Source organism: Pelodiscus sinensis, chromosome 2, assembly GCF_049634645.1.
Source record: "Pelodiscus sinensis isolate JC-2024 chromosome 2, ASM4963464v1, whole genome shotgun sequence".
Taxonomy (NCBI): Eukaryota; Metazoa; Chordata; order Testudines; family Trionychidae; genus Pelodiscus; species Pelodiscus sinensis.
In genome coordinates, this window is record NC_134712.1 from 219,388,949 (window position 1) to 219,410,648 (window position 21,700).

Below are 21,700 nucleotides of genomic sequence, written 5' to 3' on the forward strand. Positions count from 1 at the left end.
GCCCAGTGTGGGTACTCCTGGCAGTCCAAGCCAGGACTGCTTTGCAAGCGGGGCACCCCTGAGAACTGTCTGTCGGGGGTGGGGGTCGGGTCCCTTTAAGCACAGCCCTCGGCTAGCCTGCGACAGCAGCTCCACGCTCTAAGTCCTCATCTGATGCCCTGCCGGCACTGCTTCCGGCCATCTTTAACCCCAGTTCAGAGTCCACTTAATGTGGACATGCTAGTTCGAATTAGCAAAATGCTAATTTGAACTAGTTTTTTTAGTCTGGATGCGTTAGTTCGAATTAGCTTAGTTCGAATTAGCACTGTAGTGTAGACATACCCCAATGTATCTTGAATATGGGAACATGCAGACTATACACCTACCTTTGTATACAGTTCTAAATAGATGCTTATGGGTATAAACTATGACAAGAAGAAATATCTTAACTTCCAGTTCCTGAAAAAAGGAAGGCTACATATATCACATATCACCGGAATTTTGAAGGAATTATGTGAGTAGGATATCATACTTCTTTTCTCAGTATTAGAAGGACTTTTAAAGTTTATCAAAGGAAAGGGGTGTTATGCTTTTACTACAGGGGCAACTTTTGCCTTGTAGAGGGCAGAAAACTTGGCAACCCAAAAACTGACCTCTTTGTCACTCAAACATGTCCCCAGTAAAACTGCACTGAACTGACACTGCTTTGCTTATCACCTGCATTTCTGTGGAAGGAGACTTTAGCCTCAGTAGAAAGTGATTCACTTACAAAAACAAAGTTTGCTCTGTGAATTCCTGATGTTTCAAAATGCCACATGTGACAGGATATTCCCTTATTTAGAAACTTCCCCGATTCATCTGCCTTCAGAACTAAGAAGGCCCTACTATGCAGCTCATGTCATATGGAGTTTGTGTGTCTGTGACAGAAACTACTTACAGATCAGAAGAAAGCAATTAAATATTTGCAATGACTCTCTCCCTTCTCCTAGTTTTTTTCTCTCTTATGCATGGAGCTATTCAGCAGCTGGGTAAGTCTATGTTCTCTCTCTGTTGTATATGAGAATATGAAAGTTCTTCTCTTCTCATGCTTTTCCCAGGTCACTTCAAGGCTCTTTGGTGCAGTGATTATTTTTTTATGTTTTTATTTATAAAATATTAAATTGACTGGTTTATGGAAACAAGATAGGGGTGCAATTCTGTGTAGCTGGGTTGTGAAACACTGTTTTTATAAAGTCTTGTATCTCAACAACATCTTGTCTACTTATCTTTAAATGTCTCACAACTGTTTCCTATAGCTAGAGAGACCAATTCTGACTGAAGAGTCACCTTACATTTACACAGTTGCAATTCCTTTGATTTCAGTGTCATAACTTCTGATTTAAATGAGGAGGAATGAAAGGAGAATCAAAGACTCAGAAATTAGGTTTACAATAAAGGGAATGTGTTTAGAACATTCAGTAGTGCTGCCGTGCTAGAGGCAGGGCACATTGTCTCCTCAGTTTCTGACCTCAACTCTGCAGCCACACAACGCAGGCTGGTCCTACTCCGTGGAACAGGGCAGGACGAGAATTTGACACAATGAGTTTTGAATGTATCAGGAATGTATGGTTCAGCCAGGAAGATTTGACGAGGAATTGATATTTCTGAAAAAGTGAAAGGTTCAGTATGGAGAATTGGAAATACTCTGTGGGAACCATTAAAAAATTACTGAAATAGGCAGTTGATTGGTTTTCACATTATTACAAAAGTAAAATCATGCCTAATGTTGGAAAAACTTCCTCTTTTGGAAGAGCCCTATCCTTACAAAATGAGAAATACAGGGCTTCTGAAAGAATGAGTCCATTTTTTTGGAAACTGTACCAAAAAAGTGGACGTGTTCCCTGGACAAGGCAGAGTTTTTCTGGGATACTGGAGGTATCCCAGAAAAACTCTGTAGTGAAGACATAGCCTGAGTCACACCTGATTTCTTTTTCCTCAGTTATCAGTGCTGCAGAAGAAATTATTTCTTTCTGCATAAGTTTACAAACCCTATAGTTAAGTGGTAAAAGTCTTGCTTCCTTCAGCAGAAAAAAAAATCTATTCTTCTGCTTATAAATCCTTCTGCCCAAAAAATAATTTTTCTCATGTTGTTTTATAGATAGTGGAATATTTTTAATATATAATGAAGACCACAAGCGCTGCGTTCAAGCTCACAGTTCTCGATCAGTCAGAACTGCCATTTGCAACCAGGACAATGAGTCACAGAAATTCAGGTGGGTCTCTGATCACCAGCTTTTGAGCATGTCATTGAAACTATGTTTGGGAGTGCCTTCAAAGAAAGACCAGGTTGCAATTACTCTCTATCCTTGCAACAAGACAAGTGAACTTCAACAGTGGGGATGCAGAAATGAAACCCAGGTTTCACTTGAAGGAGAAGATTTATTTTTTCATTCTGGTAGCCGAGAAGAAGAAAATATCATACTGTCCAAGGAAGCAAGTGTAAAGAGCAAATGGAAGATTTATGGAACCACAGATGATTTGTGCTCCTGGGGCTATGAAGGTAAAGGTCTAATATTAATCCTTTTATTGTTTTTATGAATTTCTTTGTGTATTTATTAGAGCATATGCCCAGATGCACCCATCATGGACTCAGTCAAATGGAGTTTGAATATGGATATATAAGGCCTTAAGTCAAATGATTTTCCAGGTTTGTGGCTAACTTGAGAAAGTTAATGCTATCAAATAAGTGTTGCTAACAACACAAGGACAACTGTGTGATTACTGGATTTGCCTACTTTCTAATTTGCACAAAACTCAACAACCTTGACCTGCTCCCTACCATGCCTCTTATCTGAGGCCCTGCCCCCCACTTACTCCATTCCCTACTGTCGCTTGCTCTCTCACACCCTCATTCACTTATATACTTTCACCGGGCTGGGGCTAGGGATTAGATGCAGGAAGAAGTGAGAGCTCCAAGTGGGGATGTGGACTCTGGGGTGGGGTAAAAATGAGAAGTTCAGGGTGTGGAAGAGGGTTCTAGGCTGAGGCAGGAGATTGGGGTGCAATCTCTGGGGCCAGGGATGAGAGATTTAGGGTGCAAGAGGGGCTCTGGGTTTATGAGTGAAGCTGAGAGGTTCTGAGTATGGTAGAGTTCTCCAGGCTGAGGCAAAGGATTGAGGTGTGGAAGGGAAGCATAAATTCTGGGCTGGGGGTTTGGTTTTCATGGTAAAGCCAGAAATGTGGGTGTCCAGAGTGTCGGTGAGGGTTGGAGTTTGGAATGTGGATTTGGGGATGCAGTTTGTGTGTGTGAAGGGCCTTGGGGCAGGGGTACAGGAGGGAGTGTGGGGTGCAGGCTCTGGATGGGATTTTGGGTCTGGGAGAGGGTTCCAGGATAGAACAGAAATTTGAAGAGTGGAAAGGAGCGTAGGGAGTGGTATCCAGGGGGTGCTTTCCTTTGGGGGATCACTAGATTTGGCAACATGCCACTCAGCTCCCAGGCAGAGGCATGGCCAGGGAGCTCTGCCTGGTGTTCTCTGTCTCAGCCTGCAGGCATCATCTGTACAGCTTCTATTGGCTGTAGTTCCTAGCTAATGGGAGCTGTATAGCTGGAACACAAGGCTGGGGCAGCGTGCAAAGAGCCCCCATGGCCATCCCTCCACCTAGGATCTGAGGGAAATAATAATGCTTCCAGGGACTCACATGGAACCAGGTAGGGAGCCTGCCACCCAGACTTCCAATGGCCCGGTCAGTGGTACTGCCCAACTTCCTTTTCAATCAGACATTCCACTCAAAAATGGGGCATTGGCAAGCCTAGCAATTGCATTGTAGATAGAATGTGTAGGGAATGATGACTGGTACAATAACATGTAGATAAAATTAGCCCTGAGCCCACCTTACACTTCAGATTGTGATTTCCTGCACTGGTGTCTTAGTGGTTGGATCTGCCTTGTTCTTTGACAAAGAAGCATGGAATTACATTGTGTGTAAGTACTGTATATCATCACCACCATATTGTTAGTTTATTCAGCTATTCTTCATGAAAAACCTCTTGCTGCTCACTAACTTACGTTCACTGCTCCCATGAATCTTGGTGGCCCAAAAGGCAATTTTCTCTCATGCTCTCACTGGTTATGAATCTAGATAGAGAGAACACATTGAAAGATTAATTTATATTTTAACCCAGCTCATATGTGGAATAGAAACCCATCTTAAAAGAAATATTTTTAAAAATTGAGTGAGTGTAAACAAGTTATTTCATTTACCTCACATGCCAGAACTCCTGGGGGTTTGGTCTTCAACTGTTATAGCTAGTGATAGTAGTTACTGTGCACCGGGCCCACTGACAGGAGGAGAGAGGGCAAAGGGAGCAACTTCCCCAGGGCCTGGCAATTCAAAAGGGCCCAGGGCTCTCAGCCACTGCCAGGCCCATTAAATCACTGCTGCAGGCCGAGAAAAGACCTTGAGCAAATGTGTAAATAATCCCTACTCGAGAAAAAGCTTGAGCTGGTTTTTAACTCTCGTTAATTCAGTGGGATTTAGGTTTTCACTCAAAAAGGGAGGCACATGTTTTGGTCTGTTGTTCGCTTGAGATGCTTTTGTCAATCAACATTTCTACTGCTCCTGCACTTTCCAGGGTTCTTTTTATAACAATAGGCAACAAAGTGTTGAGAGATTTTGCCTCACATTGCTAGAAAGTTCAATTATGTGGGGTCCAATCTTGCAGTCTTGTCTCAGTCACAGCGCCTACTTGCTGTAAGGGGAGCTTTCTGTCTGTCTGTTAGTTTTAATACCATATTCTTCAACATACAACCTAAACAAAACTGGGAACAGAAATTGCCACACTGGATCACATCCCAAGTCCATCTAGTCCAGTCTTGTGTCTCTGAGGGTATGTCTACACTAGCTACCCTACTTCGAACTAGGGTGGCTAATGTAGTCATTCGTACTTGCAAATGAAGCCCGGGATTAAAATATCCTGGGCTTTATTTGCCTGTTTCCGGGCGCTGCCATTTTTAAATGCCCGGTATTTTGGATTCCCTACCCATGGCTACATGCGGCAAGGGCTAGATAATTCGAACTAAAGCCCCTAATTCGGACTAAAATTACTCCTTCTGCAATGAGCTTCATTTTTTCCCCTGTATTTGTTCAGTGATCATGGTCACTTAGTAGCTGATGATTAGCTGGAAAACTGACTATTTATCACTCAGACTTATATGGTAAGTAAATTAATTAATCATTTTCATTTACTTTAATTTTTTTCCTTATGTGATTTAAGTTTAAACATAAATTTAGTATTTTTAACTATTTATATTTCATTCAAATTTAAATGTATTTCTCCATAAAAAAAGACATACATACACACATATATACATATACAATGAGAAAGAAAGAGTAGTAGTATGATGATGGACAAATAATTTCTTTGGGTGCCCCATAAAATGTAAACATTGATGTTTAAAAGAGCATAATACATCATGCTCTAGGGTTTTACTGATTATTTCTGTCGAAACACAGTTTGTAATAGAAATTTAATTCTGTAAATGTTAAATCAGAAAAGTTTTTATGTCAAAGCTAATATTGTTTTATAAACTAATTAGGCTAATTGAGTCTGAGAACTTGCTGAAGTGCATTTTCAATAGGAGGAAAGAACATTTTGAAAGATGACATCGACTGTAATGCTGTTCAAAATGCATGCTCTAGCAAATGCTATATATAAGGTAGTCCCTGCTTGCATTAATATGTTAATACTTCTGTGTCTTTATCATGTTGCCTCCTTAGATATCTTTACATTGATAGGAAATGCCAATGGAGCTCCCTGCGTTTTCCCTTTCAAGCTTAATGACAAATGGTATAGTGAGTGTACAGATGCTGGCAGGACAGATGGCTGGCTTTGGTGTAGTACAACCACAGACTTTGATGTAGACCAATTGTATGGATTTTGCCCATTAAAATGTAAGTTCTGAATTAATATATTTTTTGCTACAACACAATATTTAACAAACCAGCAGTAGTCATGGTCTTGCTAATGTTGAACAGTCTAGCAGATAAAAGTTCAGTATATGACTCATTTCCACATCCTGTTGTTCTTCACAAAGAACGAATACAAAATGTTGCATATATGAATAAAAAAGGGTGCAATTTAAGAATAAAATAGCATGCACTTCCCCTTCCATAAAGTCTTGCTGAAAAGTATTATATTAGAATGTAACTCAGTTACACCGTGCCCCTGCAATGTGAGAAAAACAATGAGGAGTCCTGTGGCACCTTAGAAACTAACAGATTTATTAGAGCATAAGCTTTTGTTGGTAAAACCCACTTCATCAAATTAAATGGAGTGGAAATTACATACCATCCTGAATTAGTCTCATTAAACTGGTCCTACAATTGATAAGTATTCTCCTTCTTTTATTATACTAGCACATATATATCCCTGCCTTTGTACTTTCCGCTCCAGTCAGTTTTATCGAGAAAAGCTTATGCCCAAATACATTTATTGAATGCTAAACACTCTTTGTTTTTGCAGATACAGACTAACATGCCCATCCCTTCTGAGAAACTGTTATAATGGATATGTGCACAAGAATAGTTGCAGTCAGTGTCGGATGCTTAATTATGAATTTACTGACTCTTGAGAAGTTACTATCTCATGTTGTAATACTATAATTTATATATTTTTCTAACTTCTGTGTGTTTTAATTAAACCCACTATGAGATCCCTTTAGTCTCAGCTTGTCTGAACTATTGCAACCTTCTCCACCCTATCTTCTGCTACCTGTATCCTCTTCCACATATGCAGTCTTAAGTCAACTGTAATGGGATAATAGGGAAGGTCCTCTCATGGATTGGTAACTGGTTAAGAGATAGGAAACAAAGAATAGATATAATTAGTCAGGTTTTAGAATGGAGAGAGATGGTGTCCCCCAGGGTCCTTTATACTGGGACCAATCCTATTGAATATATTAATAAATGATCCGGAAAAAGGGATGACCAGGGAAGTGGCAAAGTTTGTAGATGATATAAAACTGCCCAAATAGGTAAGCCCACAGCAGACTGCAAAGAGCTTGAAAAGGATCTCACAAAATAAGGTGACTGGGAAACAAAATGGCAAATGTAATTCCATGTTTATAAATGTAAAGTAATACATATTGGAAAACATAATCTCAATTGTGCATATGAAATGATGTTTGCTATTGCCCACTTACCCAGGTTAGCTGTTATCACTTAAGAAAGAGATCTTGGAGTCATTGTGGATAGTTCTCTGAAAACATCTACTCAATATGCAGCAGCAGTCAAAAAGAAAAAAACCCAGAATGTTGGGAATCATTAAGAAAGGGATAGATAACAAGACAGAAAATATCTTATTGTTTCTTTATAAATCCATAGTATGCTTGCATCTTGAATACTGTATGCAGATGTGGTCTCTTCCTCGGAAAAAAATGGAATTGGAAAAAGTTCAGAAAGGGCAAGAAAAATTATTAGGGATATGGAATGGCTGCCTTATGAAGAGAGCTTAATAAGACTGGGTCTTTTCATCTTGGAAAAGAAATGACTTAAGGGATATAGGATTGAGGTCTATAAAATGATGATTGGCGTGGAGGAAGTAAGAAAGTGTAAGGGGGCTCACCAAATGAAATTAATAGGCACTCATTTAAAACAAATTCAGTGAAGTATTTCTACACAGAATACACAATTAACTTGTGCATCTCTCTGCCCCAGGATGTTGTAATGGCCAACACTATTACAGGGTCCAAAAAAAAATAGATACATTCATGGAGCATAGCTCCATCAATGACTATTAGTCAGGTTGGGCAGGAATGGTGTCCCTAGGCTTTATTAGTCAGAATCTGGGAATGGGTGATAAGGGATGGATCACTAGATGATTAGCTGCTCTGTTCATTCCCTCTGGGGCACCGGGCATTGGTCACTGTCGGAATGCAGAATACTGGGCTAGATGGACCTTTGGTTTAACCCAATATGGCTGTTCTTATGGTCTTCAAATTGTCTGCTGCTAAAATGTTTCCTCTCATATGGCTCTGCCTACATCAGTCCTTTAAATCCCTTCACTGACTTACCCCAGACTTTTCTATAAACACCAAGTTTCTTCTCTTCACTTTCTCATCCACCACCTTACAGTTCAGGTTTTACTTTCTGTCAGTTCTTCCAAGGTTCTCTTCCATTGTTGTGCCTTCTTCCATTATGCTGCTTATCTTTGAACCTAAGGCCCTCTCCTATGGATTCAAAATGCTTTTATATCATTATTTAAATCACTGATTACGACATACTTGTTCCATTCCCTCATGTGAGTGCTACAAACATGCAGCATAAAATAATTCTTTCCATCTTCATTTGAGCAAACTACAGTATTCCCAGAATTGGTAACTGAGAGTAAAATCCACCACCAAGCCCTTCTTTCAACTTTTCTTTGGACTGGCTTTGTTTACTGTTTGATTTATTTGTTTTTATATTTTCTGAACACTCACAGATTTACAACAGCCCTCTCAAAACAAAAGATCCGAAAGAGGGGTAAATTTACAAATCAGAGACATTACAGTGGTCAGTCTTTTACAGCAGGAAGTTTGACATTTAGATATTCCTTAACCTCATAAAGTGTATTAATTTAGAAAATATTTAGGGTTCAGTTTAGTTTTGGAGGCTGCTCACACAGATTCCATTGCTCTCTGAGGTGGATGTGTGCATAATTCCATTAAGAGACGAACTGATCCCTATATACCTTTTCAGAGATCTGTACTCGGAGGATTCCTTTGCTAATATTCCATGCAAATATGGCACCTTTTGATTCTGTTGATTATATTGCAGTCTGGAGACTGAAGTAATCCGCACTAACCAAGTATTCTTTCCCACTCCATACATGGTAATAATTGCCATAATTGCTGGTGAACTGGCACTACTATCTTGTCTCCTTGACCTGCCTGAAATATTCCCATATTTCCCATGACCCTGGCAAAACAACGTTTTATAAAAATATCAGATTCTACTTGACTCCATAATTAATTTTATCTAGTTAGTAATTACTGCTTGTAACCATTCTGTATCTTTTGTTTCTCAGCAGGTAAAGACATGACCAGATTTTGGAAGAAAGATCCTTCAACAGGTTTCCACTACCAGATAAACTCCCAGTCAGCTCTAACATGGCACCAAGCAAGAAAAAGCTGCCAGCAACAGAATGCAGAATTATTAAGCATCACACAGATTCATGAACAAATGTATCTAAGAGGTAAAGTAACAAACAACTGCAAAGCCCCAACTTGCATTCTGGGAATACTTGGCATAGTATTATAGCTACATCCTTGTATAGACTTTTTGGAGAGGAGGGATGGAGGGAACTTGTCTCATGCCATTTTTAGTCGTTATTACTATTCCCAAGAGTTTATATAAAGGTGATTACTCTTGTATGAATGAATGAATGTGCTGATGGTTCCAATGACGCCAAGAAAATTGATATTTTAGGTTATTTGGAACTTTTGTCTCTGAACAGAAGAGCAGTTCTTACCCTCCAGTTTGGAGCAGGTTAATAATGAAACGACCATTTGTTAATGTATTGTACAAATAGCGTCTAGGCTGAATTTACTCAATGGAATCTTGCTCATGTTCACTTTGCAATTGCTGCCATAAATAAAAGCTTCATAAGAAATATAACTTTCTGTCAAAATCTCGGGGCTAATTAACTTCTTATTAGCAGTCTGAAATCTCAGTATCATATACATTAATAATCTAAAATGTACAATTTTTTACAGATTAGTGCTGTCCAAAAATATAATAGTGCACGTAATTTCTTGTTTAGAGTTAACTGAAAGTATGGGTTCTGCTCTCTGGACTGGACTTAACAGGCTGGATTTGAATAGTGGCTGGCAATGGATTGGAGGCAGTCCTTTCAGATACTTAAACTGGGCTCCAGGTAAGTATAAATCTTCTGACTGCTAAATATTTGAAACCAAAATTCTGTTTTCATATTCCCACGCTGGCTCTCAGTGCTGGTAACTCTTTTTATATATGGGGAAATTTACTGACAGCCAAGGGCAGTAAAAATCATCTGAGATGAGATCCATATAGATCAGAGAATAACATTTTTACCTAATCCGACAAAGCACTTAAGCATTCAATAAGCATCCAATAGTATACATTCAATTTGTCCTGAAGTGTTTTGCTGGGTCAAGACCTTAAAAATGGAAAATAGAAGTTGAAGCCCTGAAAATCTGAAAGAATCTTCTAATTATATTATACTAGCTGGACTTACCTGACATTGCCCGGGAAACCAGACAAACAAAATTTAGAAAAACAGAAGCTGGTCCTGACAACCTCCAGCCAGACCGCAGCTGCCAGTGCCTGACGTCTGGCCATTATGCTTTTCTCCCATTCTTTTCTACTGCTGCCTAAAGCAAAATCTCTGACTCAAAAAAGAGGCATTTGCAATGTTGAGAATAAGAGCTCTTTGCTTGGCAAACTTAGATACAAAAGTCACAATAGAAACTGTGTCTCTGTTTTCTTCCCATGTCATGAGTCTTGGAGCCATTAAAAGCACAGTGGAAGGGAGAGCCCCCAAATCACCCTGGCTTGTTTCTCCACCATTGCTGGAAGCATATAGAGGCCCCTCTTCAATAGTGTAATGTTTTGCTTCCTATCAGATGGTATTTTTGCTAATTATCCTTGCAGAAGCTAATGTTTTTTTGGTAGCGAAGTAGGGGATAGGCATGCTGGGTCTGCAAATTCTCATCCATGAGCTGAGTATAGGGATGTCTCAATCAATGGGGCTGGCCCTACTGAATCTGAGAGATTTCAAGGTGACACTTCATACTCTTCGCCCATCTTTTTTGATGAAACTATGAGTCAACTACCTGAGTCTGCTGGCACCTCTATAGTCCCTCCTCCAGCATCACCCCCTTGACCAGTTGCCCCTCCCATGGACTGCATCTCTCTGCCCCCTCCACCTCCGGATCATCCAGTATCAAACCCAGGACCAGTGCCCAGATTTGAGGGATCCCCTCCTGCCTTGGATTAATTTCTCACCCACCCAGCATCATCCAGTGCTGCCCCTTGGGCCAGTGCCCCTCAAAGGAGACCCTCCCCCTGCCATGGGCATCATTTCTCACTCACTCCCTGCAGGATTGTCCAGCTCCACTTCCTTCATCCCCCTACAATCCTGCCCTCCCCCCATTCACTGTCAACGGTCCAGCCCCCCCCCCCCGGACAAGCCCACCCACCAACAATCCAGCCCCCAATCCAGCCTTCCTCCCACATCCCGCAATGGTGCAGCCCCTCCAATCCTGCCCTCCCCCCATTCATTCCCAGCCCCCCCAGACCAGCCTGCCCCCCAACGATCCAGCCCCCCAATTCTGCCATACCCCCCACTTGTCCCCAGTGGTCCAGCCCCCCCTATTCATACCCTCTCTCCCCCACCCCCGCTCTCACCTCTGGGTCCCCGATGCACCTCCTTCCGGACATTTTTTCAAAGTGGCAGCTGAGCCGTAACACCAGTTCCACCACCTCCACCTAGAGCGAGCCTCAGCAGCAACCCGCCCACCCACTGGTCGGCCGCCGGGCCCCGAGCCAATCGCACTATTGAAGAGGGGCCTCCCTATGATTCCAGCAATGGTGGGGAAGCTGCTTCTCCCCTCACTGCCAAGCTCTGTGCAGCCCCGGGGACAGGCATCGGTCTCTCATCTCTTCCCTCGCACAGTACCTTGAAACCTTCTCTTGGAGGAAAGGTTACCCCATGGAAAGTTTGGCTGCGGTACGTCTTATAGTGTCCAAGTTATTAGAGCACAAACATACAAACATTCTCCTTTATATATTAGATTTTTTTCATGTCTTTGAAAGTATGCTTATTAAGTTTGCAGATGATACCAAGCTGGGAGGGGTTGTGACTGCTCTGGAGGATAGGGTCATAATTCAAAATGATCTGGACAAATTGGAGAAATGGTCTGAGGTAAACAGGATGAAGTTTAATAAAGATAAATGCAAAGTGCTCCACATAGGAAGGAACAATCAGTTTCACACATACAGAATGGCAAGTGACTGTCTAGGAAGGAGTATGGCAGAAAGGGAACTAGGGGTTATAGTGAACCACAAGCTGAATATGAGTCATCAGTGTGATGCTGTTGCAAAAAAAGCAAACATGATTCTGGGATGCATTAACAGGTGTGTTGTGAGCAAGACATGAGAAGTCATTCTTCCGCTCTACTTTACCCTAGTTAGGCCTCAGTTGGAGTATTATGTCCAGTTCTGGGTACCGCATTTCAAGAAAGATGTGGAGAAATTGGAGAGGGTCCAGAGAAGAGCAACAAGAATGATTAAAAGTCTAGAGAACATGACCTATGAAGGAAGACTGAAAGAACTGGGTTTGTTTAGTTTAGAAAAGAGAAGACTGAGGGGGGACATGATAGCCATTTTCAGGTGTCTAAAAGGATGTCATAAGGAGGAGGGAGAAAACTTGTTCATCTTGGCCTCTGAGGATAGAACAAGAAGCAATGGGCTTAAACTGCAGCAAGGGAGGTTTAGGTTGGAAAAAGTTCCTAACTGTCAGGGTAGTCAAACACTGGAATTAACTTCCCAGGGAGGTTGTGGAATCCCCATCTCTGGAAATATTTAAGAGTAGGTTAGATAACTGTCTCTCAGGGATGGTCTAGACAATATTTGATCCTGCCATGAGGGCAGGGGACTGGACTCGATGACCTCTCGAGGTCCCTTCCAGTCCTAGTATTCTATGATCCATCTGTTCCTGAATGCTACTGAGCATCAGACCCTATTGTCTGCTCCCATTGATTCATGTTGTCCTGGAGATCCAGAACAGGAGAACAAAAGGCTTTCAGATATAGTGGGTCTAGTGTAATGTGCACCTCGCCCACTATCCAAGTCCCGTCCCCAAACAAGGATCATTGGTGTCAAGTCCATCTCTTCAGGGAGGCACAAGAGGCATGTAATGCTCAAAGCCTGACTTGGGCTTTACATGGCTTTAGGGATGTAAAATCCTATTTAACCAGTTAACCAGATAAAGTTGTGTTTAACCAGTTAACTGTTAACAGAAATCCTGCAGGCAGTCCAGCCAGTCTGGAGCGGCCCCCTGCCTGTAGTGTAGCAGATGGGGGCTGCTTGGTCCAGGGTGATGCTTACCAGTTAACCAGATACATCCATCCCTACATAGCATCCAGTGAGAGATTGGTGGAAAGTGGAACCTTGAACTAAAAGTGGTGGGAAATGATGATGATAATTGATAATAGCCAGAAAAATAGAGACATAGATATTTGTTTTTATTTAGATGGTTGCATGTGGTCAAGGACAGTTGGTAGAAAGTTATATTGTGTATGTATATTGGAATCTTACATCCTTAATCTTATATTTAATATGTGTTATTGATAAATGAAATCCAGTTTCATTTATTCTGGTTTAAGAAGAATCCATGTTATGTTTTGTTTTTGTGTTTTTTGACAAGTTATATTACTATAGCATTAAATAGCATTTTATCATAGCATACTCCTTTGCCCCCACTCGGCAGCTCTCACCTGCTAAATACATTACACCACCACTGTGATAGATAACTGCTAAATCTTGAAAAACAACAAGTAGCCCTTTGGGACTAACAGACTAACAAAGATATAGGATCATGAGCAAAACCCACTTAATCAGATGAGTTTGAGTAGAAATTTCATAATAAAGATATATATAACAACTAAAACAGTTACCTGTCAATTGTAGGATACATGTTAATGAAGCTAATTAAATAGGCTGGATGTGTCCCATTCATAATTAGTGGTTTTGGGATTAAGTAACCCCCATATTTATTTCTAATAATAGCACAATAATTCTACTCTGAGAGGTCAGTTTAGTGTATTTTAAGTTTTACAGTGAGCAAATGCTTGTTCAAGAATCTATAGATGACTACACTATTCCAGCACTTTACATGTTGAGTATAATTTTTTCCTTTGATTACATGGATGTATGAGAGGGCAGGATCTAGCTCATTAGCTATACTGCTAAACATCATAACAGAATATATTTTGGCTTCTCTTGTAAGCTATATCACTTACATACATTTCTGAAAGGTTTGTATGTGCCAACTGTATTTTTTGTGCCTTTCCCATAAATTCAGTATTTCTTGCTTTTCTGAATCATATTAGGATGGAATTTTTAAGGCCAGAAGGATGATGGCCATGACTGAACCTGTAGTTCAGATGTTATTGCTGTTACAGAATACTACATAGAGATGTTTCTAAGAATGAAAATTTAAGTTTGGCTAGAAACTGGGAAATAAATGAGAATGTCCTGGTTAATATTCATCCAGAATTAAGCTCCCCAGGCGTGATTAGAACTCAAGACGCTACTTGGCATACAGTGATATTCTATTTTTTTGTGTCTTTCTTTCAAAGGAAGTCCCTCTTCAGAGTCTGGAAATATCTGTGCAGCATTAAATCCTGAAAGAAATGCTAAATGGGAAAACAAGGAATGTGACTGGAAACTTGGCTACATATGTAAAAGGGGAACCACAATTTCAGATTCTTTCAGTATTCCCTCAGGTAAGTTGATCAATAAAAATACAGTTTGTTGACCTTAACTGTAGTTTTCCAGTCTACAAAGGTGAGCAGATGCTAAGTTAAAATGCATTTTATTTATATGAAATTATGAATTATTTTCAACTGGCTGGAATTCTTTTCCAAACATACACATATACTATTCAGCTTTGCTGATTTTCATTTTGCAGCTACTCTTCCCTTTACCCATTTTCATTTTGCAACAACCCTTTACCCTGTTTAAACATCATAGGCTGGATATTCAGACCCACTGGCACAATAGTGAAGACAGGGGAGATAAAAACATCCACTCAGTCTGCGGCGGCAGTCAAAAAAGCAAATAGAATGTTAGGAGTAATTAAAAAAGGGATAAAGAATAAGATCGAGAATATCTTATTACCTTTATATAAAAACCATGGTATGCCCACATCTTGAATACTGCATACACATGTGGTCGCCTCATCTCAAAAAAGATATATTGGCATTGGAAAAGATTCAGAAAAGGGCAATAAAAATGATTAGGGGTTTGGAATGGGTCCCATATGAAAAGAGATTAAAAAGACTTGGATTTTTCAGCTTAGGAAAGAGGAGACTAAGGGGAGTATGAGAGAAGTCTATAAAATCATGACTGGTGTGGAAAAAGCGAATAAGGACAAGTTATTTAATTATTTCCACAATATAAGAACTAGAGGTCACCAAATGAAATTTATAGGCAGCAGGTTTAAAACAAACAAAAATAAGTTTTTCTACACTCAGCATACAGTCAACCTGTGCAGCTCCTTGCCAGAGGATGTGGTGAAGGCTAGAACTTTAACAGGGTTCAAAAAAGAGCTAGATAGATTTATGGAGGTTAGGTCCATCAATGGCTGTTAGCCAGGATGGGTAGGAATGGTGTTCCTAGCCTCCGTTTGTCTGGAAATGGGTGACAGGAGAGGGATCACATGAGGATTACCTGTTGTGTTCCCTCCCTCCAGGGCATTTGATATTGGCCACTTTTGGCAGACAGAATACTGGGCTAGATGGACCTTTGGTCTGACCCAGTATGGCCATTCTTATGTTCTTACATAAAAGGAATTTAAAATCTGCCTTTTCCTCAGCATTTTTACTAGTCATATGCTTCACTGAAATATTCACTGTAGTGAACATAAAAAGGTGACAGCTCAGCTAAATCAAATTCAATTATTTTTTTCATAAAGGGCAAGAAAGTAAGAAATGAAAAAGCCAAGGATGAAAACAGTGATACATCACAGGATTGGTGCACAAGTTATTTTATGGGAACGGGCTTTTCCTTGTAATTTTTCCTTTTATCCATATTTGGGAAGTTCAGTTGTCCCCTATATGGTCTGATGTTTCTTAGTGAAAGCATATATTTAAAAAATAATCCAAAGGTATTCACTGTTAGATTACAAATATTTTTGATGATCAGGTAATGATGAATCAGTTATTAAATAATATAGAAAAAGATTATGAGGTCAATATGTACAGATTATTTAGTTATGTAAAGATTTCACATTAAAATACTAGTTATATTCAAATGTGTACATCTTACAAACAATAAAAACACACTCTTTTTAAAGTGTTTTTCAAATGTTCACATTTTAAAATGTCATTTGACTATACTGATATTTTCTTATAGCAGATTGTGCATAAAATATTAGACCTGACCTTCAGAGCTTTGTAATTAAAGAAAATACTGTCTGTTTTATGTATTTTGTTTGGTTTTAAAATTATGCTGATACATTATTGTTTAATTTTAGATGATTTGGGGCCTATTAAATGCCAAGATGGATGGTTGTCATATACCGGTCACTGTTATATGATTCACAGGGAGCCCAAAATATGGAAGGAAGCCTTGACTTCCTGTAGAATGGAGGATGGTGATTTGATCAGTATCCACAATGTTGAAGAACATAGCTTTATAGTGTCTCAGCTTGGGTTCAGTAAGTATTTTTACAGGGAAGTAATTTGCTTATGTTCATATGTATAATGTTCCATTTGGCTGGTTTATGTTAGCATTATTGTTTAAACTAAAATGTTTGCACCCAAAGAACATAGAGATCACAGTTCCCTTTATATATAGAGGGGATATATTTTATTTGATAAATTTAAAGAAAAAGAATAGTTGTAAAATATAATTTAAAAAATGCAAATAACATTTCCTTTCAAGGCGAACAAAACATTTAATTTGAACTAAAATAAAATTCTTTTGCATTTTTGATTTGATGAAAATGTAAAAAAATAAAGTTTTACCTAAAAAATGTTCCTCGATTTTCCAAAATTATCAGTAAACTGAAAATTTGCTATTTGCCTTTCTATTATGAAAGTATATACTGTACTGTGAATACCAATTTTTCCCTGTTTTTTTAAGAGCTGTAGCACAAGGTAAGCAGAGTACATACATACTGTTGAAATATTTTAAAAGTAGAGTTAGGTGAATAACATATTTTTGATCACTGGCAATTGGGAAAATTTGGAAGGAAAAATTAGTTTGTAATTGGATCATTTAAAAAATGTTTTCAGCAAAAAAAAAATGGAATATTATTTCAGATTGAATCAAACATTTCACTTCCGAAAAATATTTTATTTCCATGTTAACAACTTTTATCAGTTTTTGAATTTTTAAAATTAAAAAATGTAAAATTTGAAATGAAGTTTTTTCCAATCAAAACAAAATGTTTTGTTTCAAAAATGTCAAAAATAAATATGTGGGGATTTTTATATGTTTGGTTTTTTCACTAAGTGAACAATTTAGTGAAATCAAATTTCCAAAACACATTGTCTTCACTAAATCTGCATTTTTCACCAAAATAACTTTTTTGGCAACGGAATTTCACTCCACTCTATTTACAGTCTTTGTTAAATGTCTGAGCAATTTTTTTTTCTTGTTGGGTAGGCTCAGTGTATGAAAAAGAGAAAGTATGCTTTTTGAAGATTTTAAAGTAGTTTTATTTGCATTACTTTATCCCAAATATAGTGGCAATGTGTTTGGACCAAAGTCTGGAACCATATTATTGGAACAGATGGGTCCCAATTATTTGTCCAATTGCTGTTGTTCAGGGTTCATCTACACTGCAATGCTATTTTGGTATACTGGAGTATCCCATAGCTATCCTGCATCTTCATATCAAGCCTGATATTTTGGGCTCGCTATTCCAACATCCCTGTAAACTTAATTCTATGAGCAATAAGGGATGTTTTGGAATAGCACTTTATTTCAAAATCTGGCACTGTGTAGACAGAACCAAACAAGGAAATAAGCTATTTTGAAATAGCATTGAAATAAGATATGCAATTTGTGTAGCTCAAGTTGAGTATCTTATTTCACGTTACAGATCAGTGTAGACGACCCTAAGCAACCAAAGTTTTTAATTAAGCAGCAAGAATTCACTTCTTTTTGTCACACATTAAGATTCTTGAAAATAACTTCTTCATTCCAAAGTAAGTTAAACTTTATCCTATAGAAGGATTATTAACACACAAACTGTTTTTATGTGTCAGAGCCAACAGACAAGCTGTGGATTGGGCTTAATGACCTTAAGGTTGAAATGTTTTTTGAATGGAGTGATGGGAGTCCTGTGACATACACCAAATGGCTCCGTGGAGAACCAACCAGAGCAAACAACCAGCATGAAAACTGTGTAGCTGTGAAGGGTCAGGTAACACAATCCAATCAGTATTAACTCTATTAACATTGAAGGTAGCTTTCCAATACACACTTGGTTTAACCCCCTATTTCATTACCTAGCCGGGCCAGATTAACAAGTAGGTACTGCAGGGACATGTTGAGCCCTAGAGTGATACAATTAAATTAGAACTGGAGAAACCATGATACACTAGCTAAATTATTTGAATGGTGGGAGAGATGCTAAGAATTTGCATCTTATTTCTAATAAGGATATATTTTAGCACCATCTTTGGCCATTGTTATGCTTTTGCCTGATAAATTAAAGAGTCTTCTACTACCCAGAAGTTTTTCCTCATGTGGGTACTTACATATTGCCTTTTCTCAGATAAAATAAATACACTAAGGTTTGCTTTATATTTGGTGTAGTGTCTTTCACTAATGTTTGGTGAATTATATAATTATTGTGCTTTATCGTTCATAAGGATAGTACTAGTTAGGCTGGTGGAGGACATGTCTTCCTATTTGTTCAGTGGCACTTCATGCAGACAACACATTTCACCAGCGCTTTGAGAGCTGCCATGGTTGCCAAAGAGCCTATAGGCAGAATTCAAGGTGCTGGTATGGCTGATAAATACCTATTTGGTTTGAGTCCTGCCCACTTGAAAGATTGTCTCTCTTTTCATGTTAAACTATGATGCTTGTAACTGTTGTAGACATTCAAGTTTGCACAGTCTATGTTGTGTCCTTGACTGACTTCCTTCACTGCCCACTTGGACCGGTAAACTAGCTTTGTTGTATTACAGAGCACTCTCTAAGGCCTGCTTATTCACTGGAGGGGGTGGTTGGCCAATGGGGCAGGCATTCTGGTAGAAACAAGTCAAGGAACTTTGTATCAATTAAAATTGAATGAGTTTAACAGCTTTGCTGGTGGTTGAAATATTGTTAATATTTTGTAGGAGCATTGTCTGTCAATGGCAATTTCTGTACAAGTTATATTATGTAAATTAACATTTTAAAAAATTTAAAATTGCACACATCCTTAGATTCAAACCACAGGTTGGGTCTCCCTTGTCCAGCCCCCTTGGGACCTAACCAGTCCTGAATGAGGGGATTTGCTGAACCAGGGGAAGTCTGTCTCCTCATGGTCCATGCTGCCAACAGACTAGGGCTGCCTGACCCAGCTGCCGCCCCAACCCCAGGGCTTTCTAGTTGCCATTGTCCCCATTGCTGCCAGGGCTGGAGTGGCACAGTCAGAGCTCTGTAGCCACTTTGCTCCATGACTGAGGCCAGAGCTCTGCAGCTGCTTGGCTCCATGGCCGGGGCACCGTGTCTGCAGAAGGGGCTGGGGCCAGAGCTCCACGTCTGCTGCTGGAGTTGTAGCTCCCTGGCCACAGCTGGAGCTCCCCAGCTGCTGGAGCTGGAACTCCTGGCCATGCTGCAGCCACCCACCCCCGACACTGGGCTGTTGGAGGCTGCTGGCTGAGTCACCGGTCCCCCCTACTGTGCTCCTGCCCTGCTGCCAGATCTCCCTGTTCCTGGGCTCTCTGGTATGGGAACATCTGTGGTTGTGCCAGACCATGGATGTTGCCAGCCAGACCAGAGAGTCCTGGTTAAGGGAGATACAACCTGTAGTGTAAATATTGAATTAGATTGTTATTACCATAGTGCTTAAGACCCTAGTGGTGGACAAGGCCCCCAGTATGTTCTGTGTTGTACCGACATTGAACAAAGACTGTCCTTGTTCAAAGGAACTTACAAACTAAATATGAGAGAGAACAGAAGGATACGAACAAATCAGTGGGAGAGTACAAGGAAGGAAACCATGGGACAGTATTAGTCACCATAATAGGAAGTGGTCTCAGCACACACACCAGCAGCTAGATAATTGTTCTCTTTCAATACACAAGAAGCTAAATATTGACTATAAGTTTAAAATGACATTTATTTCATACTAATGAATAACAAGAAAGAACAAAGAGAAAACCTTCATAAGTGTGCAAAGTGCTCGTGTCTGCTTTGTAGCAGACTTGTCTGGACCTTCATGAGCTCCTTGCCTGCTGAAAGAACTTTCTGTTTCAAAGTATAGGACAGATAAAGGAAATGAGTAGCTTTCTAAAGACCTTTCTTTCTCCCACTATATTCAGGATGGCTACTGGGCAGACCATCTTTGTGAAAGGAAGTTTGGTTACATCTGTAAAAGGAAACAGTTGTCACAAGTAATTCAAGAAATGGAAAGAACAGAGGCAGGCTGCCAGAAAGTAAGTAGGCAATGAGAGTACCATTAGTTTTCAAAATCAGTGGGAACTTGGCTTGCAAACAACCCAAATTAAATTATATGGATTTCCAGGAAGTTAAATTGTACTGTTAGGTTTCACTCTTGATTACTCTGCCCCTCATTATGTCATCTACAATAACTGTCTTTGAAGGAGCCTAGAAGTTTTGCTGTAAAGAGTTGCAATTTATGCATATTGATTATTTCTAACCTGAAAAAATAACTACTTCAATTAAGACAAATCCGGTCAGAATTCATTTTTTTATTTGTATGCATGTTTCCATACTGATAGCTGGAGCCCTCCTTGGGGGAAAATGGCACCCTGGACAAACTTGTATTTTGGTGCCCTTTCTTTGAATTTGGAAACAGTAATAGGGGGTTCAGGGATCAGCTGGGCTGTTAGAGAGAGGAATTTCTGAGCCCAGGGTCTCCCCTGACCATACCTTCCCTGACAACCTAGCATGAGGAAAACAGCTGTGCAGTTATCACCAATGACTGCAGGAAGGGGAGACACAAGCAGCATTGTTCCACATAGCTGAAAGTTGCCAGAAAAGCTTGAAAAGTCATTAGATAGCACTGTTTAAGTACTCAAAAGGAGTCAAAAATTTGATGAAGCAAGATTTCCAGAGAATTCAACAAATAATTTTATATGTATCTAATACTGAGTGCCTGGGCAAGTATAGTCACAAAATCATTTGCAAGCAGCTCAACAGTTAATAAAATTTATTTGATGGCCTTCTTTCTATAAGTCAATGTCACTGCATCTCAGTTGCGCATGTGCTCAGAAGGAATCACATTCCAGGGCTTCTTAGACTGAGATGACTATACTCAGCTATTAAGGAAAAGAAGTTTGTGTAGACTAATTGAACCAAAATACTAATTACTTATTTGCTACACTTTGTTGAGAGCATCACATTAGTCAGGGCTTGTTTTTAACCCCAACGTGTTCTTCTTGGGTGCTATGTAGAAGATAGCACACCAGGAGATGCAGGGAATGATAGCTAATGCAGTGGGCAGGGTGGGGGAGCCAGGTAAGAGGGCAAGGAGAGAAGCAGAGATGTAAGGTGTGTTGGGCTCTAGCATAGATATGACTTTCTTCTGAAAAAGTCAACAGCAGAACTAGCATTCATGTCCTTTCAGGTCTGTCCCAGTTTGGGAAGCTGTGAACATTTTGCAGCAGAGCAAGCACAGATTGAGATTACTCCGTTTTCGGCATATTGTATTAGGGCAATAGTACTGATGTCATTTTACTCGTGGCTAGGCAGACAGAGAAGACCAACCTAATCAAACATCCCTATAAGTTTGGCTGTAGTGATTCTTCAA

The 21,700-nt window shown here is 39.7% G+C and overlaps 1 protein-coding gene across 3 annotated transcripts in view; it reads left to right on the forward strand.

Moving 5' to 3' along the window:
• The first annotated feature begins 828 nt into the window (after positions 1-828).
• The window catches only part of LOC102456704 (macrophage mannose receptor 1-like), a 67,814-nt gene continuing 46,942 nt past the window's right edge, over positions 829-21,700 (forward strand). Inside the window, exons 1-9 of one of the 3 annotated variants that reach the window (XM_075922471.1) lie at positions 829-1,007; positions 2,117-2,518; positions 5,737-5,910; positions 9,026-9,193; positions 9,761-9,874; positions 14,340-14,486; positions 16,238-16,420; positions 17,979-18,136; positions 20,250-20,363. In XM_075922471.1, coding sequence (XP_075778586.1) covers positions 947-1,007; positions 2,117-2,518; positions 5,737-5,910; positions 9,026-9,193; positions 9,761-9,874; positions 14,340-14,486; positions 16,238-16,420; positions 17,979-18,136; positions 20,250-20,363 — 1,521 coding nt within the window. In that variant the 5' untranslated portion in view covers positions 829-946. The remainder of the gene's footprint in view (positions 1,008-2,116; positions 2,519-5,736; positions 5,911-9,025; positions 9,194-9,760; positions 9,875-14,339; positions 14,487-16,237; positions 16,421-17,978; positions 18,137-20,249; positions 20,364-21,700) is intronic. The other 2 variants (XM_075922473.1, XM_075922472.1) reach the window with 2 other exon arrangements.